Consider the following 26,147-nt stretch of genomic DNA (forward strand, 5'->3'; position numbering starts at 1 on the left):
TGTGCCTTTATTTGAACACCTGGTCTTACCTCGCGTACACTCCATTTCCACATATAGATGCCTAATAACCTACACAATAAACTTCTGCATTCAAAACGAGTCTCTTGGGTCATGTTGTTTCCAGGCGTTTGTCAGCTGAGTCAGGCTCCAAGCTTGGGAAACTCGAGCCAAAAGCTGGTATTGTCCAATGACCCGAGACATTTCTTTGCCAAAATATTGAGCAATTTCTGTCAAAAGGTAATACATTGAAATTCCGCCCTGCATCTCCTGACATGTTTTTCCAAGCAGGGAGACCTCCTCAGAGGCTTGCTCTTCTCAATATAGGCAAGAACAAACATGTAATAGAACTTCAAAGAAACTTCTCTCACTCCTTTAAAATAAAAGCTTCCCTAGCGCTCACAAGCATTAACCGTATGAAGTGAGGAATAATCTATGAAAAGAATATTTGTGCTGCTTTCTTTCTGTTCTACCATGTTTTTTCTCAACCACTTAATGAAGGAAAACTGCATGAAGAAATGTATGTCTCACAATTCTGCAGCTGTGCTGCACTCCACCTCATTCTTTAGCATTTAATGAGATCTTCTGGTACTGATACTTAGAACTGTGCAGCTTTTATTTTAAAACAATTAAAGATGCTCTTGTTATCCCGTTAGTTTTGGCTCTCCCTGTACACACTCCTTGCCATTCATAAAACCAATTACCAGATGCACATGAAAGTTTGTCTCTGATTTCACTGAGGGAAACTCAGTTGTTAAAGTGTAAACAGTTCTATTTGGTTTTAGTGAATCAACCTTAGACTTTTACTTATATGAGGTTCCTCTCCAAGAGCAGAAGGAAGGGAGGGGGTAAATTTTCAGAATTCAAAACATTTTCTCACTAGAATATTAGAAATAAGCATTCAGCTACCCAATGGTACCAGCAATGCACGAACTTATCCCAAAGGTCTTGGATATTTCTCTGTGAAAGTGAATAAATAAGAGTAGCTATGTCAATCACTTTCATTTAATTAACCTTCATTTTCCTGCAGTCATTGGATGACACCAACTAGGCACATTGGTATGTGTTCTTCACTATGTTATCCACTACATTTCAAACTGAATTACATGTTGTATTTTTTCCCCAAATATTGTGGTTTTCTTCCCTTTTCCATCACCGCTGGTTATTTAATCTTTGCTCCTACAGCACAAGAACTCCACCATTTTGATCTCCATTTCCCCTTTCCTCTCACATCCTCCTTACATAACATGTCTCAAATCATCCTGACTTCCAAAACCAAGTCTACACTTCAATCGTCTCTCACCAAGTTATAACACCTCCTCCTCCTCATCTGTTTGAGAACTTGGCTTCTGCAAATCAGTTCCTTACAGATGGTACTTCCATTTACTGGCACCAATGGGTTACTAAGAAGTATTAGTCATTGGAGATACACATTTTATAACACATGTGAAAATAAGAAAGTAGAATAAACAGGAACATACAGTGACATACTGCCTTGGCTCTTTCCCAGTCTCTTTTCCTCCTAAGGACAAACACTAGATAGTTTGCACCATGCATTTATGTTCAAGTTAAATTATGGTGTAGGCGATTAATGTTGAAAAAGTACAAATGCTTTTCTAATAGTCAAAATAATCATCCCCCAAATGCCATACTTACAGCATTACAGCCTTATTTACAGGGCACTGACTCAGACCCAGAAACAATGTTTGGGACTCAGGACCTTCTGCTGCTTTTCTGTTTGATCTCGAGCAAGCCTTAATCTTTCAGTGCCTTTATCTTCCCCTCTGTAAATGTGAAGAGCAATATCGGTGCATAAATTAGCTGACATTAGAGCTTTCATGCACTCAACCAACCCCTCGACCCCTTTCCCACCTCAGCTCCCCAGGTGCTGGCAGGTGATTATGCAAAACCAGATGGTACGAGAAACAGGACCAGGATTTCTCCTGGAAGATGCCGTGAAAGGCCATGGAGACGTATGCATTTATGTGGGACCACAGCTACTTTTTCAGCACTTCTCCAGCGTCCCAAACCTCTCAGTTTTCCCTCACTTTCAGGGAACCTGTCCTCTCTGCTCCCCCAGCCGCACAAGCTCAGGCTCTCCCAGGGCTCAGCACCTGCCCGTGGCTGGTCTTCTCGTAGAATCATCATCCCGCTTAGAAGAGACCCTTAAGATCATCGAGTCCAACCGTAACCTAACTCTAGCACTAAACCATGTCCTCCTCAGCCCCCACGAGGCCTCTCTGTGTCCTCTTAGCCGCTGCCCCTGTTCCCGCAGCTCCTGCTCGTTCCTGCTTGTCCCTCAGCGTTTCCCCTCAGCAGCTGCCCCGGTTCCCTCAGCTCACTCCCGCCCGCCCCTCAGCTAGCCTGGCTGTGCCTCGCAGCCACCCTTCAGCTGCCGCCCCGGATCCCGCAGCTCCTCCCCTCAGCTGCCGCCCCGGTTCCCTCAGCTCGAGCCCGCCCATCCCTCAGCTGCCGCCCCGACTCCCCCGCCTCGCCCCAGCGGCGCCGCCGCCACCAGCACCAGCCCGTTCTTTTCCCGCCCCTCCACCGAGGCCCTGCCCCATACGTTCGCACCGCCCCGCGCACCACGCGCAAGCGCCCCGGGAGCCGCGGGCCTGGCCGTAGGGCCGCCGGTTCCCGCCGCCCCGATGCTCCGCACGGAGAAGGTGCTGCAGCTGCGGGGCCAGCACGGCCGCTCGGTGCGCGTGGTGCGGGAGCATTACCTGCGGCCCGACGTGCCGTGCCGGAGCGCCCTGTGCCCGGCCGCCTGCCCGCGCGGTGAGGGGGGTGACGGCGGGAGGCGGGAAGAGGCGGGGGGATCCGCGCTGCCAGAGCCGGCAGCGCCCGGGGCCGAGCTGGAGCGGTGGGCGGCTTGTCTTGGGAGCCGTTGTGCCGCAGCTCGCGTGGGGCAGAGCTGCGTCCAGGGGGTGATCCCTGGGCAGAGGGATCCCCGGGCAGAGCGATCCACACGGCCTTGGCGGCTGGGGTGCCGGGAGGCCTGACAGGAACCGGGTGTGAGGGCAGCGAGCGGGAATAAAGCGGTGAATAAAAGAGGACAAACAGCGGGAGGGAGCTGGGAGCTAGTTGGGGTGCGGGCACCGGAGGCTCGTCCCGGAGCGCTCCTCAGCCGGCCCGAGCCGGGGGCGGGCGGTGCCGAACAACAGCTTATAATAAAGTCGTGAAAAAGCCAAACGGTTCCAAATCAAGGGTACAGCCAAAGATCTTCAAAGCAAAATCGTTCAGAAATAAACGAGGTGTTGAGAGAAAAAGGAATGGAGAAATTGATTGTCACAGGAGTTAACTGTGGAGCGTTTACAGCCTGATAAAAGGATTACACAAGTTTCATACTTCCCTTTATTAAAAGATCTTTTAAAATGCGTTAATTTCTGGAGGGTGGTGGTTTATAGCATGGATTAAGTTCTATACGAACCTGTGAAGTGTTCTTACGATGGGGCCAAGCTATTATCTTGTAGTTCTGCATCAGCAGTCATTTCTGTTCAGTAATTAAATGTATTTGCCTGTGTTATATCTGGCCGTTTCGGGCATGCAAGACTCTATGATATCTAGATTTGTTGTTGTTTATACATCCTGTGGTGCTATTATGGGCATCAGAGACCATCATGTGACCTGTTGTTGATATTTCAGGTGGGGTTTCTTTTTGTGGTTAAATAGCGCTATTTATTTGGTGCAAGAAACCGACAGACAACTAACATAATATCCAACCTATTTAAACTGACAAAATCATTTGCTTGCCTAAAAGAAAAGGTTGAGCATTTTAAAACTTTTTTTTCTTTTTCTTCTGAATGGTACTTGGTACAAATGTCATGGTTGCTTTTAGTGCCTTGTTGCAGTTGAGGGCAGAAGTAGAATAGTCTATTACTGCTCTCTGGGAAGTCAGGACTAGTGATAGTTGCTGGTCCCTAATGTATTGCATCTGGTTATGAATTCTTTAAGGATAAATTACAGACTTGTGCCATAAAAAGGTCTTACCTCTCCTGCTGTGCCTAACTTCCCCTCTTCTGGACTTACCTTTAAGTTGTGCTGTAGAGAAGTGGCAGAATATGCCCATTTTAATAATTCCAGGTGACTGAGAGGTGAGCTGGACATTTGTTTTCTGCACAGTGTGCTGGGCAAACTTATTTCATGCCCTGTGAGCGACTGTGTGCATAAATCACATCGCAGATCCTCGTGATAGTGTGCTGTGCCTGCTTAGAAGCTGTTCTGATCTGGATGTGTAGGTTAGGCAAGGATAGCTTAAAATGGGCAGACTACATAAATCTTCAAGTGACATTTCACTTCTAATGCACTTCTGAATTATTAATAAATATTAGCTTTCTTGGATGCATTCTGCCATCATCCATTATGTGCCTCAGTGCGACATGCATCCATGGAACTGTACACAGAATTGTGCCTATTGGATTCACACTTCTAGCGATTACAGTTAATAGACAGATTGTCCTGTGTCATCTTCTAAGAAATACATGAAAATAACCTGACTTGTCAAGATCTATATGCTTTTATTATATATAATTTACATGCACTACGATAGGTTCAGCAGCTCAGTGTTTATAATATCATAAGGGATACATAGGCATTGAGAGAAAATACAGTGATCACCCCCACCTGAAATTTTATTGGGTAATCTTTGAAAGATCGAAAGCAATCAAACTCATTAATTTTGAGCTGCATTTTAAAATGCTATCTGTGATGGGTTGGTTCTGGTATTTTGACAGCGTATTCCTGAGAGATGGAATCTCTTTAGAGAGAATGAGCAATTATGGTTAATAGTTTAGATTCAAGAACATCTTCTCTCTGCAGTAGCTGTTCTCCACGTGTACCCTTACCTCTATTCTTTTATGTAAAAATATAGAAAAAGAGCCTGCTGTAAATGGATAATGTTGAATAGAGAGGTCTGTGGCAGCAGTGTGACAGAAGTACCCATCATTCTAGAAACTCTGAATATTCTATGAAAAGATTTTATGTGGCAGATGTACAGTTTCTTTTATTCATATGGAAGTAGAGAAAAAAGGACTGTTACCTACACTCTTTAAGTTACATCCTTCTCATAATGAAAGTGGATCTTTTTCACCCATTTGGATAGAATTTGCAGTAAATTTTGGCGGATGCAAAAGAGTGCTGTCACAAATCTTACAGAATGTAGCACAGAATTGTAGTCATAATTCTGTTCATCAGAAAAAGAGATATGTATACCTTTGAGGATACGTAACTCTAATTTCCTGGCATCTGAAAGTATTTTTAAGGAACCAGTATTGCAACTGAAAGGCTAAACCTTTGAACTCTGAATTATATTTTAGATGGCAAATTGTTATCAGATGATGTTACACATTATGTTGTCCCTGACTGCAAGGTTGTTCAAGATTACCTTGAGATTCTCGAGTTGCCGGAGCTGAAAGGGATTATTTTCATGCAAACAGCATGTCAAGCTGTGCAACATCAGAAAGGACGCAGGTACTTATCCTATAAAAAACTTATTTTTAATTTAGATTGAAGACACTAACTTTGTAAAATGTATATCTAATCATGGTAACCCAAAGTCAGCAAATGTACTGGGCTTAATTTGGTTTAAGGTCTTTCAGGTATCTTAATCTAATTTTAGAGAACGGAAAGAACTGTAATCTTTTGTGATCCATAGACTTCAATGCCTGTCATAGTTGTCATTTGATAGGAGTGATATTAAACCTGTAGCATTATTAACTAATTAGATGGTTTGTGACAGGAATTAAGGGGACTTTGCAGTAACGATATATCATGTGTCACAACCAGATTATGGACATATATTTGGTTTGCTGTATTAAAGACTGAGCACTTGTATTAACACTATTGTGTGGTACTTAAGGTACCAGACATTAACCTATGTATTGCGATAACATATGCTTAATATCAGAAGCATTCATTAGAAGGGCTTGCTTACACGTCATGTTTTAGGTTTTATCATCAACGGTGCAATCGTGTGAATGCATTTCTTTGTATTTTTCCTTGAGTTTTTCAGCTGTATTTTCATCTGTAGTTAAAACAGTATTATCAAAAGAAAGCACAAGATTATATTAATATTTTTTGTGTTCCAGACAATACAACAAGTTACGAAATCTAGTAAAGGATGCCCGTCGTGACTGTATAGTGTTTGCTAATGAATTCCACCAGCATTCTTATTTGCCAAGAGAGAAGGGAGAATCTGTGGAGAAGTGGCAGACCAGGTTTGTTTTCACTTGTCTGGTATTATGGTGGACAGCATCATGACATTGTATTTAGGAATATTAGCGTGCATTGGATGTGTTAGAGTTGATATTCCTGCTCTGCTTAGCTCTGGAACAGTTCACAATAACTGAGAGTCCAGATTGTCCTTTTGTGATTAAGAGACCATCAGCATTGTTGTCTGAGGAAAATAGACAAAAATGTACTTAATTAAAAGCAATAATGCTAAAAAAAAAAAAAAAGCTGGATAATTTTAAAGTTACGCAGCCATTTTAAACAATGTTTTTGCGTAACAGATCGCACATGCCTTACTGGAATGTTAGATGCTGAGTTTGATAGCCTGCAAACACTGCAGCGTTGGTGTCCTGGCACTTCCAACTTGCATTTACAAACTTTCACTCAGAGGAACAATATGTTATGTTGCAGTAGGGCACAAGTCAGTGTGTTGGAGAGGAAACATTTTATTTTCCTCTGTTCTTTTGGTGCTTATGTATGGCACATAAAAATTTTTTTATCTATCAGATTTATGTAGCTTGGTGTATATATCTCCAAACTATGTGTGTTAAACCAAAGTCTGCTTTATACAAAGCCTGCAAATGTCTTGCAAGTGGCAAATGAGGTATGCCAGAAATCTTATTTCAAACTTTGCTTTCCTAGGAGTATTTACAATGCAGCAGTCTGGTATTATAATCACTGCTTGACTCAGATGCCAGTTGTTATGGTAACAGAAGATGAAGATGCTATCGGGCAGTACGGAAATGAAACAGAAGGAGTGTTTGTGATTTCCTTCAAGGTAATGTGCCAGAAAAATAGAAGCAGCTTTCCTTTATGCTGTGTAAAAATGGTGAAGCAAGTACAATAAAGCCCAATGTATAATGCATTGAAAGAAAACTATGATGTTAACTCATGTCTTCATTTATCAAAGAAAGCAAAGATGTCAGTCATGGGAATGTCATAAAAAATGGTGGCAGTGAGCAAACTAGAGAGCTGAAAAGAAAACCAGCAGCATGAAAGATAGAGGTCATCTTTCTTATGAGATCTTTTCATTGTTTTCCTTGTTTTTCAAGAATTTGGCATTGATGAACAATAATCAGTTACCTCAGCCAGCTGTCTAAACCTGTAGTGCAAGCAGTCCATAAAGAGCTGTAGCCTGAATATCCATCAGCATTATTCTGCCCATTTACTTCAGCCTTGACTAGTTAGGGTACAGTGATGCATGGGAAGACAATTCATTTTTCATTTAGTTGTTGATCTCTGATACCACGTGTATTCAGCGGTATATGTGGATGGGATTTTTATGTTTAGCTGTGAAAGGATGTTGAGTAAAATGAGGACCAAATAGATTTACCTTAAAGTTACATAAAAATTATGGTGCTTGTTGTTTGGTTTGTTTTTTTTTTTTTTAATTGCTATGAGGCAATGGAAAGTGGCCCAAATGTAGCAAACAAAATCACATTAGAAGTGTAAATAAAATAATAATGGGTTGTCAGTTTGATTTTTCTGCTGTGGCACTTTACAAGAAGCATGAAGCCTGCATGGGGTATATTGGTAGTAAAAGTTTGTGAATCTCTAGTCTAGGATGCTGTCTTAACAGTCACGCCTCTGTTGTTGTATTAAATTTAGCAAATTTGCTTGGTTGAATCTCAAACATATCTGTGGCGTTTAGAGCAGAAACATCATTGCCACTTGGAAATGCTGTTTGAGTACAGCATATGAGACGGCTCATGTCCATTATGGGCTTTCCAAAGGAAGTGTCCTCTGACAGTGTCCTCTAAATGTTTTCATGTTTGTTTCTATATGCACACACAGAATTACTTGGATAACTTTTGGCCTGACTTAAAGGCTGCCCATGAACTCTTTGACTCTATACTTCAAGCTCGGCGTGAACGGGAGAGTGAAAGCCAAGAAAACAGTGGAAAAGAATATCCTGAGCATTTACCTGGGGAAATATTGGAGGCTGGAATCAAATCTGGAAGATACATACAGGTAATTCGCTATATCAAGAGCATACACAGAATAATGCAGTCTTGTGCTTGGTCCCTTTAGTTGTCTGAATTGACTGATTAGATAAAGAAATACCACTATTGTGGGAAGAGGGAAAGAAAACAAAAAAGCAAGAGTTAGAGGATGGAAGGGATTTGGATTATAAAAATATTTCGCTTACTTTGTCTTGTGAGCATGTGGGGTTTTTTTCTCTTGGAAGAGTTAAGATGAGAATTGCTGTTGAGGATCTTAAATTTGCTCTGGATTTGTCTTCAGGTTGATATGTGATATACCTGTAAACTGAGAAACTAGGCATGATATGAAGCAGCTAGATCTCATTCCTAAACATAAATAACGCTGCACAAGGGCAGCATTTCATACTTCATTTGCACCGAGATCTCTCAGTCAGTGAAATTGATTTATGGGTTTGTAGCTGTTCAGGGCCTTAATATGGATTGTTGCTGGACAAGTGTCCTGCTCTTAAAAATAATTTAAAGAATCAGAGGTAGTAATTTGTTCCTTTCTTGACAATTTCAGGAGTGAGGCAGAAATAGAATATGAACAAAAAGACTGAGGGTTTTCTTTCTTGTAGGAATAACTCCAGGTTCCATATCAAGGCAGGAAGCAAAAGTAATCTTACACTGTCTGTGCTTTGAATAAAATGACCTTTACCATCTTACAACTAAATTGAGCATTTAAAAGAACTTACCATTCTTTTCCAGAAGTGAGTACTTAAGGTTCTGCATCATACATTCTTCCCCTATAGAGAGAACAGTTGTGTTCAAAATATCCTACATATCAATAAAAACTACTAATTTGTGTAAAAATAATTGTAAAACCAGAAATTTTGTACTTTAAAGTTGGCTATTTAGAGGTGTGACTGTTTCATTCTGTTCATTGGTTTGTTATTTTCTTGCAGGGAACGCTGAATGTCAATAAGCACAGAGCACAACTGGAAGCTTTTGTTCGACTTCAGGGATTTGGCAGCAAAGAAACAGGTGAAAAGATGCCGGTATTGTCTTTCTGGTATGAGTTAGTAATAAATCCCTTTGAAGGAACAGCCTGTTATCCTTGTGCAGATATAGTGTCCCAGCTTTCACTAATTAGTGCATTCAAAAGTTCCTGTGACAGACCCTGCAGTCAAACCACTCTTCAATGTACTTATATTTTTTCTTAAACTTGTTTTCTTCTGGACCCTGCCCAGAATCCTGTGGCAATTGTTTCTGCAGTTTAACTGTGTTGTGTGTTTTTAAAGCTGCTGCCTAAGAACAATGAACTCAGCCTATGCTGCTTTTTATCCAAGAATTTGCTTAATATCTTCTTAAAAAAAATGAAAAGGTGTAAATTTTTTTTGCAGTATTAATTACTTGCCAGTAATGCTTTTTGGAAGAAATCATATTGCAGACATAATTTTCTGTTATTTCAGTGGAATGCTGCCAAGAGTGGAGGGGTTTGGATTTTTTAGCAGTTTATAATTCTCTTTCTTTTAATTTTAGAACTTCAAAGTGACATCCTCATTTATGGGGCCAAAGCTCGAAATCGTGCAATCCATGGCGATGTGGTAGCTGTTGAGTTACTGCCTGTGCAGGAATGGAAAGGACGGACCGTTGCCCTTTGTGAAAATGAGACTGAGGACAAAGCACCTGCAGACACCACTGGTGACCCAATGCCCACAGGTAAAACAGATGGCGTGAGGCGATGGTTTGTTAACATCACCTCACTCTCGTGGTCCGAGCTCTGTTGTACATACATTACATTAATTATATTCATTACATAATCCCTACTTTCCATTTCTGTCATTGTCACTTTTTTTTTCAGCACAGTAAATTTGATGTGATTATCCCAAATGAAAGCATTCTAACATATCCCAACAAGATTATTTCTATATGCAAACCACCTTTTTTTTCTCTTTAATTTTCTTTTCAATTTATTTCTCAGAACTAACTGTATTATTTTAGTTATCTTCCTGAAATACTGGGTTTGGAATACTTTGCTACCCAAATGCATGCTGTCATTCTTCACAGCTCTACAAGACGTGAACTGCCCTTCTAATACAGACCAATTTACCAGGGTCCCCCACTATCACTGGTGATTATACAAAAGGGTAACAGCATCCTTTTAATTCCTTGATGACAAATAATGCTCAAGATGAACATGTTTTTGTTAGGAGAAGAAGTATCCAGCTTCCATTACAATGTGACATGCCTGTGTGCCATGAGAACTTAGAGTCTGATTTGAAAATATTACTCTGCAGATACAGCTACATCTAAACAAACAATAGGTTGCTGAGGTCAGAGTTAAATGTTTTAGGAGGTTGATTCTCTTCCTGCAAGAAAATGATGTTTGATTTTGATTTTTGCTATTTAAAATTTTCTGTATTTTTTACTGGAATTGGCCACATTGCAGTAGTAGTAGGAATCTCTGAATAATTTATGTACCATTGATTGAAATCTATACAATGAAGTTAGTTTCCATACAAACAAAAGATCATTGAAATCTCTCTGTGCCAACAATAATTTACAACAAACTTGTATTGTTGGCTGCATACCATATGTTGTTATGCACATTTCTGGACATGTTAATTCATATTACAAAGCACTGAATCTTCTATACCTCCCACATATTTGCTTTTGTGTTCCTGTTTAACTCTTTAATGTACAGCCAACAATATTCCTTATTAAAAGGTAAAGTTGTTGGAATCATTCAGAAGAACTGGAGGGATTACGTGGTCACTTTCCCCTCTAAAGAAGAGAGCCAGTCCCAGGGCAGGAACGCTCAGAAAGTCCTTGTTACACCCTGGGACTACCGAATTCCCAAAATCCGCATCAGTACTCAGCAGGCTGAAGCATTACAGGTAATTGGAAAGCTGTGTTTCACTAGTCTGTGTTCCTACAAAATTGTGCTGTAATGATGATTATTTTGGCAAAAACATGGGTAAAACTATTAATAAAGCTAGGTCTGTGAGAGAAGTTCAGTTTCTGCCGTGAAGGACTGTGTTCAGTTCCTGTCAAAACTGCATCAACTTCTGGCAATAAAGCTTATTTGAGTTCTGAATTTGGGACACAGTCCAGGTACCCTGAGCATTTATATACTACTTGCTGCCTTTTTTTTTCTTTTTCTGATAAATTAATTGTCATATTAGGGGTTTCAATTGTAATAGCCCTTGTGGCTTTGTTGGATCTATGACTATGTATGACTTTGATGAAAGCAATATGAGCGTTTCAACAAATAATGAATTGTGATGATTAGCCTGGCATTGCTGGAGAAAGAAGAAATGTGGATTTGTTCATTTCTAGCTGTTTTTACCTGCAATGTTAAGTACTTCTTCACAGCCAGGAAGTAAATTCCAGTTGCGTTTCTTCTGGTGTGTTTGTGTACATCTTGGTTTAGCTTTTATATTTTGTGCTTTAAGACAGAGATTCTCTGTATAATGACCCCAAATGGGTCTTGGATCAGGAAATAAATAGTAATTCTCAGTATTTGTTTGGATGCTTCTCTTTGTGGGTTTCTTTTTCCTTTCTCTCCAGCTTTTAGAGGTGCAGTCTCTGGATAGTGTTGTTTGCCCCCGCAGGAGTATTTGTGCTGATGGCTGGTCGGGAGCAGGTTGCTGTTCTAACAGAGTTGTCTTGCTGCAGGATTACAGGGTTGTCGTGCGTATTGATTCTTGGGAATCAACGTCTGTATATCCCAATGGACACTTTGTGAGAGTTCTAGGAAAAATCGGAGATCTCGAGGGGGAAGTTGCAGCTATTCTGGTGGAGAACAGCATTTGTGTTGCCCCTTTCTCAGAAATCCAGGTTAGTCTTTGTGATCATTTCTGTTTATTTCCAGGGTCTTGTTTCTTGAAGAGAGGGATCCTCTTGCAGCAGAATGTCTTGGTTGCCAACAGGTTTTTAAAAGCTGAAAACTATTCATAGATTATTTTTCTGGAATTACATTTGGATCTGTGGTTCTTTACATACAACAAATTCTCAATTCCAGAGTATTTTGAAGGTAATCTGTCTGCTGTGAGAAGATAATTACAAACTCCTAATTCTAATTTGAGGTAGATTTTTAAGATATTACTGACTTTAGTGTGTGTTTATGGTAGTGATCCTGAAGGCCCAGACCTACTAAAATCTTTTGCTTAAATCCTTGTCTTCAACCAGGAGAGCAACCAGCGCTCATAGATAAGTACTTTGATTATACCTACAATTAATTGAAAGAAAAAGTATGCAAAAAACCATATATATACAGTGGTGATGTTTGCCAGAGCTGCAGTATCACCACAATAATATCAGTTGTTAATACCATGTGTAACATTCTTTTCAATTCTGTTTCATACTTTTTGTGAAGTAGATGTGGTAGACTGACTTGGAAAATGCAAGAAAGGAACGATTTGTTTGGGATAAAAACCACACAAAATAATCAACAGAGTAGAAAAGGAAAAGCTAATTAAATCTCATTTATTTACTTCTTTTTGTAGAAAAGTTATAATTGTTCATCAATAATGTTTGTGTACAGATGAGTGAAATGCCTGTGAGTTCTTCAAAGAATCCATGGAAAGTGAATCCAGAGGAGGAAAAAAAGCGTCTTGACTTGAGAGATACGCACTTGATCTTCAGCATTGACCCAAAGGGCTGCGAGGACGTGGATGATGCGCTCTCCGTTAGATCTCTGCCTAGTGGGAACCTCGAGCTGGGTGTCCACATTGCTGATGTCACCCAGTTTGTGGCAGCAAATTCTTACACTGATGTTGAGGCCAGAGCAAGGTAAATAATTTTTAAACTATTAGAAGATTTATGGAGCTTAGACGTTTGTGATGCTGCTCTAAAGAAACACGACTTGTTTGCATTCCAAGGGAGCTGGATCTTCACACAGAAAATAGAACACCCACAAAATGGAATTAAATCTTACATGAATTTAATTCCAGGAATATTTGGCAGGCTTATGCTTTAATATTCAATCTCGTGTTTTAATATGCCAAATATTCTGTTCTTTTTTTCCATTTTTGCCACTGTTTTGAATTTGAACTGCTGAATCACTTTATGAAATGTATTCTTTGTAGATGCAAAGAAATGTAAACTGTAAAGCCAGCAGAGATGTTTAGTACAGCCATTAAACGTCCTCTTCTTAGTTGACCATATTTTGTTCTAGTTCTAAGGCCCTAGTTCTGGCCTTAATGGCAGCTGAAGATCCCAACGAAGGCAAAACTGGGCTTATACTGTGCAAATAGTTATTTAAATAATTTGACTTCAGTATTGCACGTGTAGGTTCTGTAAGAATAACCTTTTAAAATCATGCTATGTGCCTTGGTTTGCTGAAGTTACGCTTATACCGCAAACTGCTTGGGAGATACACACCAGTGAGTCCGTGCAAGAAGAATAGTAAATGTATTTTATTCCTCAGGGCAACAACTTATTATTTAGTGGATCGTCGTTATGACATGCTGCCCTCCGTCCTGAGCGCTGACATCTGCTCTCTTCTCAGTGGACTTGATAGGTAAGATTTGGTGTAGGAACTGCTTATGCATTTGCTCTTTGAATTATTTGTTACTATTTGTAAGCAAAGTAGTAGAGAGTCACAAAAACCTGAAATACATTATACAGTGATTATTTCATCCTTCAATAGTGTTTACCCATACCTTGAGCAATTTGCTTTGTATTTAAACAGCAGCCTAAAGGTGAAGGCATCTTTGTTTTTCAAGTGTTTTTTCAGATGAGTTTCAGTCTGCAGTGCCTGTACCCATGTGAATGGTCACTGCTTTCACTGTTGTCCTGTTCCTCAAATGTGCTGTTACCCCATTTTATTACAATTTATGGGGTTAGTTGCCCGGCTGGTATTAGGATATGCAAGGTGCAGATACGTTCATAGTGGATGCATCTGACTAATAACATCAAAAAGCATAAAAATAGCTATTTCACTGGAGCTGTACTTTAAAATAGATGTGGCCTTGTATAGGGGTACTCTGCCTCAACAGGGGAGTGAAAATACTGCTGACATAGTTGGTCCTCCTTTATTAGATTGTGATAAATGACACTGAAAGGAAGGTGCTGTAGTGGCATTGCTGAGCCATTGATTTGTTTTATGAAGAAAAAGGTTTCCAGTAAAAAACAGAATGAAACCTGTAAATTTGTAACAGTTGGATGCACTCAAAATAGTAGTTTAAGTCAACCAGCACTATTTCTGGGATTGTGATCTTATCTTTAAGGTATGCTGTAAGTGTCTTGTGGGAACTAGAAAAAGAATCATACGAAGTGCTGAGAGTCTGCTACAACAAAACCATCATTCGGTCTGCGTACAAGCTGGCTTACGAAACGGCCCAGGGATTATTAGACGGAGACACAAGTGCTGTTGGTGATATCCCAGAATTGAAAAACCTGGATGAAAGAACCAGAGAGAAGAAGTTGGCTGAACTAGTCTGGGCGATATCGAAACTCACCGATATAGCGCGACATGTTAGAGCCAAGCGGGACAGCTGTGGGGCTCTGGAACTGGAAGGGGTAGAAATCCGAGTGCAGCTGGATGATCAACATAATATCCATGATCTCATCCCCAAGCAGCCGCTGGAGGTGCACGAGACGGTTGCGGAATGTATGATTCTTGCCAACCACTGGGTGGCAAAAAAGATTTCAGAAAATTTTCCTCATCAAGCTTTGTTGCGTCAACACCCTCCACCACGACAGGAGTTTTTTACTGAACTTCGAGAGTGTGCCAGTTCCAAAGGTTTCTCAATAGACACACGGTATCTTTTGTTACTTATCTTAAGTGCTTTAATTAAAGTTAAGCGATCAACTGTTTGGCTATGCTACTGTCACAAAACATTACACTTCTCAGTATCAATGTTAATAGACACTGTATGGCAATTCTTAAAAAAAATATATGTATATATATATATAACCTTAACCTGTCTGTGAGCAGTAGATGATGTTCTAAACAAGAGTGCCTGCCTGCATTCTGCTGGCTGGATCGAAAATGGCAGTATCTGAATGATTTTAGACATACCCCCAAAAAATTCGTTTGGTCGGTATGTAGTGGTTAAGCTCTGTTAGAGTAAGGGAGTACTTGTTTAAATCAAGTTAATTCTGTGCAATAGCGTAATTTTAAATGACTCAAAATAATTCAGAATTACTTCGTTAAGATAGTAAGAGGAGACTGTGAGCTTCACAGCACTGGGAGGCATCATTTCTGGAAATGGAGTGTGAAGGGCATAATTGGTTCCTCCTTTTATTTGGATGTCACCTTGTTCTGTCTGTGCTCTCCTGTGCAGAACAGGTTTGGGACCAGCTCACTGTCTGTTCTGGGCTGCACAGAATGGGTTTTGCTCCAGCCCTTCTTAGTTCTCCAGGTTGCAGGAGACAGGCCTGTTGGTGAAAACAGGCTTTTTTCTAAACATTTTCCTAGAGCAGAGCTGTTCTTAAACTGTGCTGAAAGTTTTAATATCATTCTGCTTGTCATTCCTATTTTTAAATTAATAACTATTCATAAATTTTTATGTGCTTTTGTGTGCTATTTTTAACCGTAACCTATTATGATCAGGGATAGCATAATGTTCTTCAGAATTAACACTTTTTTGACAGGTCTAATAAAACATTGGCAGAATCCCTGAATAAAGCACATGACCCACAGGATCCAATTGTCAATAAGCTGCTGAGATCCATGGCCACTCATGCCATGTCTAACGCCTTGTACTTCTCAACCGGCTCTTGTCCTGAGGAAGAGTTTCATCATTATGGTACCTTGGCACTTTACTTCTTATGCTATTCCTGTTATTATTCCTGAACTGTTGGGCGGGAGGCAGTTAATTGCTTAGCTTTCTTTTTTTTTATTGGTAGGACTTGCCTTGGAGAAGTACACTCATTTCACATCACCAATTAGAAGATACGCTGATATTGTTGTCCACAGACTCCTGATGGCAGCGACTCTGAAGGACAGTAAAGGAGACATTAAGGAAAATGTATTCAGTAATAAGGATCTTGAGGAGTTGTGCAGACACATTAATAACAGAAACCGGGTAAGATGCTCAGTGAGCGTGTGTGTGCCTCCGCATGTTTGTATCCTGCCCAACAGAACAGGATACCAGTCCCGACTGTGGCTTTTGGGTACTACAATGACATAGTATCACTTCTTTTTTATCACTTTTTTTTTTTTTAATTAAATATCAGTTGTCTTCTGAGAGTGGTAGTGACCTCAGACTTCACCTATACTACATGTAGGATTTCCTTGTAGATGTAATTTTTCTAGCAGACAGGTAAGGGAGTAAGTAATAGGAAAAAGAAACTATGGAAATCAAAGCCAAAAAACCTTGTTGAAATATTTATCTTTTTTGGTGGGGGGTGCTTGCAGGCAGCCCAGCATGCTGAGAAGCAGTCTACCGAGCTCTTCCAGTGCATGTACTTCAAAGACAAAACCCCAGAAACAGATGAGCGCTGCATAGCAGACGGTGTGATTTACTCGATTAGAACAAACGGTGTGCTTGTTTTTGTACCAAGGTGAGTTGATTTGAGCTTGGGCTGATCTTAAAAATAAGACCTAATTGTTACTAGAATGGCACCAAGACACCTCTGGTGCTTGAGAAATATTAATGGTGGAGCCTGGTGTTGACCTATGATTGCGTTTTAAGTTTTGTTGTAAATCCTAAGCAGCGCTTTTCTACACATGGACTCTGAACAAGAGTTCCTGTGAGGGCATGATGAGACTACGCTGCACGATATGGATTTATTTCTAACCATTAAAAGGCCATTTTGTGCCCAAGTAGCAAAGGACAGGAATATTTTGCCTTTTTTTTTTAACCACAGGAAGTGCTTATTTAAAGGTGGTTTTAAATTTGCAAATCGTGAAGCCAAGTGTTCTTCAGTGCTTTTTTGCTTCAGTACAGACGGGTTTACACAGGGCAGGAGCGCCTTCAGAACAGCTACTCTCACAGGCAGCAGGGCAGTGGCAAAGGAATGTTTCCATGATGCTGTTAAGGCAGTTTGGCTTATCTCATCTCTGCCTCTGGTCTATCCAAGTAGAAATTAACTCTTTGCATGAAGCTAACAGTACATTTTAATTTCTGAGCTTTTAAATCTGTATTTTAAAGTATACTAACTGCATACTGCTTATAAGTTGACTAGTGAATGATGTAAGGAACTGCCCACCTGAGAACCAGAGAGGGTTCCCTCTGCTAAGACTCAGCCAGCTCTTCAGGCTGGAGGGAAGAAAAATACGTTTCCTCTCCCTTACTAGTTAACCTTTGTGGTTTTGTATTGCTGGTAGCAACACCCAGCTACTACAGGTACAAGAAGTGTAGGTCTAAGAACTCTCCTTTAAAAAAACAGAAAGAAACAAACCCCGAAAGATGTTCTCCAGGGATGATGGGTAAAGGAACTGTTCCATGAATCCCTGGACTTCACAAATACAGCCAGTGGCTGCTTGATCCCTGGATATAAAGCAGCTCAATGGAGGCCCGTGGTCTCCAGCACTGCAGGTGAATTAGGTGCATGGCTGAGGAGCCAAAACACTCCCAGCGAGCCCAGTGCAAGCATACTGCTGGTCTGGCAGTAACAACTGTTTCCTCACCTGGGCTGGAATAACCTGTAACACAGCTCTCCTTTCAGCATCCGCACATTCCAGGCTCCACCCAACACCTCAGATAATGCATCACTGACTGCATTTTACTTTTTCTGCACAGTCACCATCTTTACGCTGTTTTTGTGTACCGTGGGGGTTTCTTTGACAACACACGTCAGTGTCCCTGCAGCAGGGTTATCAGGCTACAGTGTTTGCCCCTTTATGTTGCTTTTATATAATCCTCACTCACATCTGTTGATCTCAAAATCAGAACTGATAAGGGTGAAAATTGTTAGAACAGCTTCTCCCTGCTCACCTGCTTTTTTTTTTTAGATACGGAATCAAAGCTGCTGCATATATGAAAAACAAAGAAGGCTTAGTCATCTCTTGTCAAGGTGACAGGAGCTGTGAGTGGAAGCCTGGGTCACTGCATCGCTTTCAGGATAAAATTACTTCCACTACAACTACTGGAGAATCCGTTACTTTAAGCCTTTTTGATCATATTACAGTGAGTATTTAATCTGAAGGAAATAAAAGGAAATAGCACCATCAGAAATAAAATAATTTCTGTATTGCTTTTAAGGTAAAAATACTTGTGCAGACTTCCCGCTGCCATGCTGATACAATCAAGCTTGAAATAATCAGGAACGCGCCGTACCAGGCTCCTGCCACAGAAGCTTCCCAGAAGAATTTTCACGTGGTGAAATCTGAGTTGGTAAAAGCCGTCAGCCAGTCGGCAGAGGCAGCCCAGCGCGCCCAAGAAAACTCAAGAGCCGAAGTGATGGCTGAAGACTACCAGGAGTACCGCCAGAGCAAGGGCAGGAGCCTGTACCAGCTGCTGGAGGAGATCAAGGAGTTGGCGCTGTTAGATGTTTCGGCTGACATTCGAACCTGAGCCCTGACCCAGCAACAGCTGCTTGATGTTCTGCTCCTTTCACTTCCTATGATTGTTTTTTAAAAGCGATCTATTTAAATATTCAAAGTCCTTTTAAGAAGAAACTAAATGTCTATTTTATATAAGAATTATTTTTATCTGATTATGAACATGTATGAATTTTTACAAGGTTTTATATATGATAAACCTCATCTTCCAGACTAAAGGCAGTGTGTTGAATTCTTTTGACTATCATTCAAAAATGTATGGACAACACAGGAAAGTACTTAAAACCTAATTATTTCCTACAGCTGTTGGCTATTGTGCACTATAGCTACAAGGTTATAAAGAAAAAAACTCCTGCATGCTTATCTAGAATACCAAATCTATGTTTACTGAAATCCCTTAGCTGCCTATCCAGCCTAAAATAACACCCATTGACATTAACTTATTTCATCTGCTGTCAGTGCTGCTCTTACCTTAACTCAGTTTCCAGAAATTCAGTTTCTGTTAGGAACAACAGCCAACACTGATCTCACAGCTTTACCACTGTGGTGCTTCTTATTCATCCCACAAAAGGGAAAAGTGATGGTGCGAGTAGGAAAAAAGCGAGACTGTAGCAAGAGGGTGAGACAGAGCTGAGAGAACAGAGCCAGCTGAAGGAAGACAACTGATGCAAAGCCAGAATGTGTCCCCTGAGGGGCTGTCCCTGTCTGAAGAGATGTTTGACTGACACAAGGGATGGGGAAGGTTGGAGGGTCTGTAGCTGTAACAGCCTCATAGAAGAATTTCAGGTTTGACTGCTGCAATTTAATAGCTTCCATTTTATAAGAAAAAGATACAGGTACTTGCTAAGCAAGTTAAAAAAAATCCACAACAGCTGTTCAGACATAGCACTAGCTGCTATTTTACATACCCTCTATTAAAACCCAACTTTAATAGAAAATTCACCTGTCAATATCCCAGCTAATTCCATTTGACATAAGTTGTAAACGAAATTCAAAGCAGGTAAAAAACTTGTGAACATTTCCTAAAGAACGCTCTGGGAGGTGGGAGGGATGTCTCAAATGCAGATGAAGATCTTTGTTGTGTTTTCCAAAGTACAGAGTTACTCATCTGCAGTTTCAAGAGAATACAGATGTCATGGTGAAGACGTCCATAAAGCTTCTGGAGTCAGAGCAAAGAGCCAGCAATGTTTCAATATCAAGATAGTACTTAACTATTGGGGTCTTTTGGTCCAGAAAGTCACTCAAAGCTGGGGCAACAGTCACTGCTTTTCGCTGGCACATTCCAATTCTCTATCTCCAGCTTCAGCTTCTGTAACAGCTACTTTGGTTGTGGTAACTTGAGTGTCTTCAATAAGGTCAGAGGGATCCTGAGCAACTGGAGTAGTAAACTCTTCTGAGGAACTAATGGGGAGCTCTGTTGAAAAACAAAAACAAAACCAATTTCCTGCCATAAGGAAACATTGTTGCTGTATGTTTAACTGCAGTTTCTATCACCAGAATCAGAGTTTGCAGGAAAGCTAACGCCAGAGACAACCAGCAATTTTTAATTTCATTTCATAGACAAAGCAATCACAACTCGGTGTGGCAGCTAGGAAGAATAGTTCTGACTTAGCTTTGGAGGAGTCTGACTACATGAAGAGAGTTTAAATTTGAGAGTTATGCATTTTGCTACTTAATAGCAAAGCCAAAAGCCATCACTACCATTTCCTTTAACTGCTCAGGCTACTGTTCCCAGCGTTAGGGCTGAAGCTCAGAGCTGATTACCGGTGTGCTGTGGCTGGCTGCCGCACTGCATCTTCGCCTGCCTGCGCTCCAGGGCCAGCTGCCTGTTCTTCTGCATTCGCTGCTGTTGCTCCTCCGTGAGGGTTGTGCCAGGCAGAGAAGTGAATTCTTCCACGTTTCCAGAGCAGGAATGTGCGTCTTCAGTGGCTGTATCCAGCCCGTTGCTTTCCCCTCCACCATCTAGTTAAAAATGAGGAGGTAGGAGGGGCAGAAATTAACACTTCGAACCCAGAGAGAGATCTACTGCTAAATATCTGTTGCGAGAACGTTTTAAAGGCATCTACATTCTACATTTTAAAGTTGTATTGACAGCTAAAGGTCATTCTGTAATTTAGTTTCAATGGGCAATTTTCTGCCTACGTCCACATAACCTGATATTCAAAGTACACAACAAACGCTTGGCAGAGATCCCAGACACCCAACAATAAATACCTGAATTCAGAGAGGCATAGCTCTGTGTAATAAGTGTGTAATCCTGAGCTGTGCTTGTAGGTTAAGTGGGAAGGGTAAATGTAGACGATCTTCACTGAAATGCCACATAATTTTCTTCCCAGCCCTCCTAATACAACACTGCCCTTCGGGAGGTGGAAGGACCAGCTATGGGAATCAGAGGTTTGAACACAGGCATTGAACAGTCACTTCTGAATTTGTTGTGCTACTATTATGGCATATTTACTCATTTGGCAACAATAAAAAATGCAAAACAGAGGCAGCCCCACTCCGTTAGACAAACACCCACCACCAGAGAAGCAGAGCACTCTTGAAATGAGCGCCCAAAGCCAAGTACGCTTGTGCCTCTGCACCACTTTGAGCCTGTGAACAGAGAATTACCTGATTTTCAATGCAATACCCTGGCTTGAGTTTTTATTGCAAAACTGTAAGATACTCGCTCACGTTTTTCAGCTGAAGATGACCAGTTATAGCAGAACGCTCATTAATAGGTTCAATAACCAATCAGCACTGCATTTAACTACAAATGTATGGAACCATCGCACAGAAAAATCTGATAGCTTGACAGACACTGTCGGCAGGAACCATTCGCTTTACTGTTTGTGGCTGCTTACAGCTGCATTCCACTTCTGGCAGATGCAGCTAGCGCTGAAGACAGCCACATGTCACAGCCCAGACACTCCTCAGAGCACAATGCAAACCAGTATGTTCACAGAATAATTGCAGTTTTGTTTTGTTTTTTTTAAAGAATATTTCTAACAATGCTGGTAATAATACCCATTTTCCATTTCCTTTCAGTACAGCCCACACTTTTTTTTTTATATATATATATATGTAGCATTTTAATCTGAGTACCACTGAAGGCTTGGTTTTAAAACAGAGGACCACTCAACAATGTCTTCTACGTTACAAAAGCATCAAAACCATTCATTTCTAAGCAGTAAGAGTGGAAGCAATTTTAAGCCTTGAAAAAGTGAAAAGACAGCATAACGCACACACCTTCATTGCTTGCAAAGTCTTCATGTAAAATAGGAAGATCAAGTCTAATTCGCTTTAGGCAGGTCTGCAAACGAGAGATTAAAATACTGCTATTTCACTTGTAACAATCCTTTGTGCAACATTGCTGAATTTTTAACACTACTCTTGATTTTTTTCTTTATACTTGATTAGAAAACCACGTTATTTTCACAACATGTCTGTTTGACTCACAACTTTTATTGCTGTGGATCTTTCTCCTAGTCCTTCATCTATCACCTACCCAGATGAAGCAGAGTTCTTCCACAATTTAGGTCATCTTTTCTTGCGTAATTGCTCTCCTAAACCTACCTGTAACACCACTCAGTTCTGCATGAACCCAATAAAAACCATACGCACCTGAACTTCCTTCTTGCTTCCCAAAGACTCTACTCTGTCAACAAAATCCTCAAATTGCAATTTTGGAAATAGTCTATGAGCCCAGTGTTCCATATGTCGTATGAGGGTCTTCAGGTCTTCTGCCTAGATCATAAAACAAGACATCCAGCTAGTAAAAGGTGGCAAAGTCAACAGACTGCAGAGGGAAACACCGCAGTAACATTTCTGAAAATAGTGAGCATCTGCAGCTTGAAAGTCTCTTGAAAACTTAAGTAACGTGAACCTTAACGTGGCCTTTCCTCCCACAATCAATCCATAAGTGCAATTTCAAGCTATCAGAACAGCAACATGAGTTCAGGGAAAGTATCTGCATGTACTGTGGAACATCTGGCAGGCTTCTGAGAAGTTGCCCTTCAGCAACCCAGGTCTGAACGCAAACTGCAACAAAATCCACAGGCTCAGCTGGCATTTATTGTGAAATTCAGAACACAAAAATGTACATCTAGATAACCTTATCTAGTAAAGATTTCTGCTCAGATGAGCAGTATTGCTAAGGTGTTTTGTTTGGTGCTTTGTTTTTAATATTTGCAACTACAAAACCCCATCAGTGTAAGTTCAAACACTGTTAGAAAGCTGGCTAACTGGAGTGTAATATCAATTCTCATTGTGCCAGATGTGCAGTAACCTATCAAATCTAGATTAACCTCCCAGGAAGCCAAACAAGAGCTCGCTGTGTCTTACCTCATGCCCCTTACCCTTGAATTTTACATTGTCAAACATGTGTCTCAGGGCTGGAAGTCCTCTTTCTGAAATTAACCTGTTATTAGGAAATGGGTGAAGTTATTTGAACCCCACACTTTCTTTTTCAAATTAAAACCAACCAAACAATAAAACAAAAAACCCACAAACCACACAACCAACCTCATATTCCTTTAAATAGCATAAAGCCTCAGAGCTCTACTCAGAAGATGTACAGAATGAGAAGTCATTAAGAAAATGCACAAAATAGGATAAAGGCTCTGCAAGACCAAAGACTTATTTGGAAAATTCACCATACATATATTTCTAGTCCAAGGAGCTTTTTTTTTTTGATTACATGGAAAGTCAGCTCCTGTATCTATACAGGTCAAGCAAAAACTAGTTAGATGCATGAGCAGAGCATCCACCTGTGGTATCACTAACTTCACCAGTGTATTTAAAACAGAAGAAACTGAAAGCTCAGATTCTTTACATTGCTTATAAAGAACTTACACCAGCTTTAGTGAAAAAAATATTAAAATATATATTAAAATCCTTTATACAGAGTTTATGCAACTTGTACATAAGTCAGGTGTAAGTGTACTTTAAGTAGTAACTTAAAGTCATCATTATATTGAGATTTTATTTTGAATCACACTTTTATTAAAGAAAGAAATCTATAATACTATGCCTGAAGCAAAATGAAAAATATACAGCTGGAAGATTCCTATGTATGAATAAAAAAAATATTTTAAATTATTAGTCACATGCTAAATCCCAGAGAGACTTCAAGTCTTCAAGTTACAACTAGTAATAGCATTACACAGGTAAGCAAGGAGTAAAAAGGTTGAGATACAGCACGCAAGAGGCACTTTGATCTCCAAAACTCTATCACTTGGCTGTGACCAAGCAGGGATCACGGTAACCTTAATCATTCCCCACAGCCATATACCAAATTCATCACAGAAAGAAATATTCTGTAAAAAAATTACCTCTGGGCATCCAGTTTAGGCATCGGTCGTTTAACTACTCTCCGTGTAGCTACAGCAGAATCCTTCGTTTGTGACTGCTGGTTTCCATCTGGTTCTAATAAAGCAAATAACACACTTTTAAGTCTATAATACAATTGTCATCAACTACAATTAAGTCATATAAATTTTAAGTTTCTACCCTATCAAAAAGGCAACAGTCGCAAGTATTCCATTGCAGGTATAGTACTGCAAACAAACATCTGCTCATTTCACCTTGCTTCTTCCACAAGACAGATTAGAAATAAATCAGTCTCTTCAAAATATACTGAGGAATCAACTTTTCTAACAAAGTAGGTTCGTTGAAAAGGAAATGTTTTACTGTCCTGACGTGTCTTGGATTTTTCCTAGGTCATATGTTCTACAAAATCTACCAATACCTCCCTGGAATATTACATTCAACACTCTTTTCTGAAAGCCAGGTCATAAAGGGTAACTGTAGATCACCACTGTATAATTATCTTCACCAACATTTTGTTAGAGAAGCTTGAATTTTGTAAAAATTTATTTGTGTGCAAATTTTCATGGCATCTACAAAATCAAACTTTTCCCACAGGCTTGGAATCATAGGATCAATAACAATTTAAATTTATGAATTGCTTTCTTATCTACACAAGACTCTTTTCATGCAGTAAACGCAAGACGGTGAAGTACAGTGCCAATAATATTGATTTCACAGCATTTCATTGTCTATACTGCAAAATGGGATCTTTAGGGGTCGCAGGGGTTCACCTCCGTTTGCTTGAGCCCATTCGACATCGTCTCTTCCAGGAGAGGCAGGAGGTGGGAGAGGTGGGAACGCTTCATCTTCTGTATTCTCATAATCAGGAAGATCAAACAAGTTGTGCTCCAAAGGGTCCATCATTGCCACAGATGAACTCGTTCCCCTCCTACAAGAAAACAGCAAATACATTTAAAGAGAGGCAGCTAAACATCAACTATATACAATATGTCGACAACTTTTACAGAAAAAAGATTTGCCAGACAGAAAAAATGATGTCACACCAATTAAGAAACAGCACCATGTAGGCGGATGACACAATCCAGCCTCAGTAGGCCGAATAATATAAGGGTTTTTCATGTTTCAACTCATCGAAGTCACTTGGGAGTGGTGGGTACTGGTCACAGAACACAACAAAAGCACCTATCAATACAGCTGTTTGCCACTCACAGCCCTGAATATCAAAGACTACAGGGGGCTGGGTGATAATTACTTTGATTTATTGCTTACTCACTCAAAAATGCAGCCTGGAGGATTGCCCTATTCCGGCTCCTTTAGCAAAGACAATTCCGGAGACTCCAGCACATCAGCACAACCGGGTTCAGGGTGACCCAGTCTCACCGCGGCTACACTCCCAAGGTTCCAGAACTGCTCTTTTTTACGGGAAGGCTGTTTTTCAGACGGTTTTAGTGACACCCCCGGGCAGCTCCGTTTGCACTGACCTTCGGAGGGGAGATCCCGGGCTAAGAAACTGCCACGGAGCCGGAGGCAGTCGAGAGGGGCCAGTGAAGCAGCCCGCTGGGTCTCCAGGGCCGGACCCCACAGCCACAACTTGCGGGTGCCACGGAGGCCCCACTCCCTTCACGCCGGCACAGCGGCCCCGAGGCTGCCCCGCTGACGGAACAGGGTGATGCGGGCTCCTCACTGCCTCCTCAGAGGAGAGAGGAATGAACTCCCAGCGCTTCCCTTGCACACCCGGCGAGCGGCTCTGTAGGCCCGGCCGAACAACCGCGCTCGGGAAGCGCCGCGATAAACCCGGATCTCGCGAGAGCTCCGGGAGTGGCGCGCATGCGCGGGAGGGCTGTGGCCACGCTTTTGGCGCCAAAAGCAGCCGGGCTGGGCTGGGCTGGGCCGCTGAGGGGTCTCGACTTAGTTTTTATAAGTGACACTTCTTCAGATAAAAGGACAAGGAACTATTGGAGGGAGTCCAGCGGAGAGCTACAAGGATGATGAGGGACCTGGAGCATCTTTCTTATGAGGAGAGACTGCAAGAGCTGGGGCTGTTCAGCCTGGAGAAGAGAAGCTGAGAGGGATCTTATCTATGTGATCAATATCTCAAGAATGGGTGTCAAGATGATGGATGAGACTCCTTTCAGTGGTGCCCAAAGAGAGGTTGAGGGGCAACAGGCACAGACTGAAGCACAGGAGGTTCCATGTGAGAGAAGCTCCATATGAGGAGAAACTTCTTT

At 41.0% G+C, this 26,147-nt stretch overlaps 3 protein-coding genes and 1 non-coding gene across 16 annotated transcripts in view; 1 reads left to right on the plus strand and 3 right to left on the minus strand.

Annotated features, from left to right (window-relative positions):
* Positions 1 to 2,416, minus strand: part of MEGF11 (multiple EGF like domains 11) — a 277,366-nt gene extending 274,950 nt beyond the window's left edge. For 2 of the 11 annotated variants that reach the window (XM_065075960.1, XM_065075964.1), the window contains exons 1-2: positions 1,870 to 2,350; positions 1,654 to 1,781 (exon numbers count right to left, since the gene is read on the minus strand). The gene's annotated coding sequence lies outside the window, so the exon portion shown is untranslated. Of the gene's footprint in view, positions 1 to 1,653; positions 1,782 to 1,869 lie in introns of all 11 variants that reach the window. The other 9 variants (XR_010475229.1, XM_065075966.1, XM_065075957.1 and 6 more) reach the window with 9 other exon arrangements.
* A 129-nt stretch (positions 2,417 to 2,545) lies between these two features.
* On the plus strand, positions 2,546 to 18,824 carry DIS3L (DIS3 like exosome 3'-5' exoribonuclease). Of its 2 annotated transcripts, none has more exons than XM_065075970.1 (17): positions 2,546 to 2,775; positions 5,313 to 5,466; positions 6,084 to 6,212; positions 6,868 to 7,003; positions 8,020 to 8,196; positions 9,113 to 9,191; positions 9,690 to 9,869; positions 10,878 to 11,047; positions 11,829 to 11,990; positions 12,697 to 12,944; positions 13,582 to 13,674; positions 14,384 to 14,917; positions 15,753 to 15,907; positions 16,008 to 16,186; positions 16,519 to 16,664; positions 18,058 to 18,232; positions 18,308 to 18,824. In XM_065075970.1, exons 1-17 carry the CDS (start codon positions 2,646 to 2,648, stop codon positions 18,617 to 18,619), a joined length of 3,159 nt encoding a protein of 1,052 aa, XP_064932042.1. In that variant the 5' UTR covers positions 2,546 to 2,645; the 3' UTR covers positions 18,620 to 18,824. The 2 variants fall into 2 exon arrangements, with proteins under 2 accessions (XP_064932042.1, XP_064932043.1); XM_065075971.1 differs by having other exon boundaries at positions 2,645 to 2,775; positions 5,366 to 5,466.
* A 562-nt stretch (positions 18,825 to 19,386) lies between these two features.
* Positions 19,387 to 25,741, minus strand: TIPIN (TIMELESS interacting protein). Of its 2 annotated transcripts, none has more exons than XM_005511199.3 (8): positions 25,401 to 25,741; positions 24,690 to 24,847; positions 23,922 to 24,015; positions 22,933 to 23,008; positions 22,213 to 22,335; positions 21,838 to 21,901; positions 20,371 to 20,568; positions 19,387 to 20,020 (listed from the first exon to the last, which is right to left on the minus strand). In XM_005511199.3, exons 2-8 carry the CDS (start codon positions 24,820 to 24,822, stop codon positions 19,866 to 19,868), a joined length of 843 nt encoding a protein of 280 aa, XP_005511256.2. In that variant the 5' UTR covers positions 24,823 to 24,847; positions 25,401 to 25,741; the 3' UTR covers positions 19,387 to 19,865. The 2 variants fall into 2 exon arrangements, with proteins under 2 accessions (XP_005511256.2, XP_005511255.2); XM_005511198.3 differs by having other exon boundaries at positions 25,193 to 25,739.
* On the minus strand, positions 21,364 to 21,500 carry LOC135580631 (small Cajal body-specific RNA 14). The gene has a single exon (XR_010475549.1). It is a non-coding gene; the product is annotated as a small Cajal body-specific RNA 14 (non-coding RNA).
* Positions 25,742 to 26,147: the final 406 nt, after the last annotated feature.

Source organism: Columba livia, chromosome 11 (genome assembly GCF_036013475.1).
Source record: "Columba livia isolate bColLiv1 breed racing homer chromosome 11, bColLiv1.pat.W.v2, whole genome shotgun sequence".
Classification (NCBI taxonomy): Eukaryota; Metazoa; Chordata; class Aves; order Columbiformes; family Columbidae; genus Columba; species Columba livia.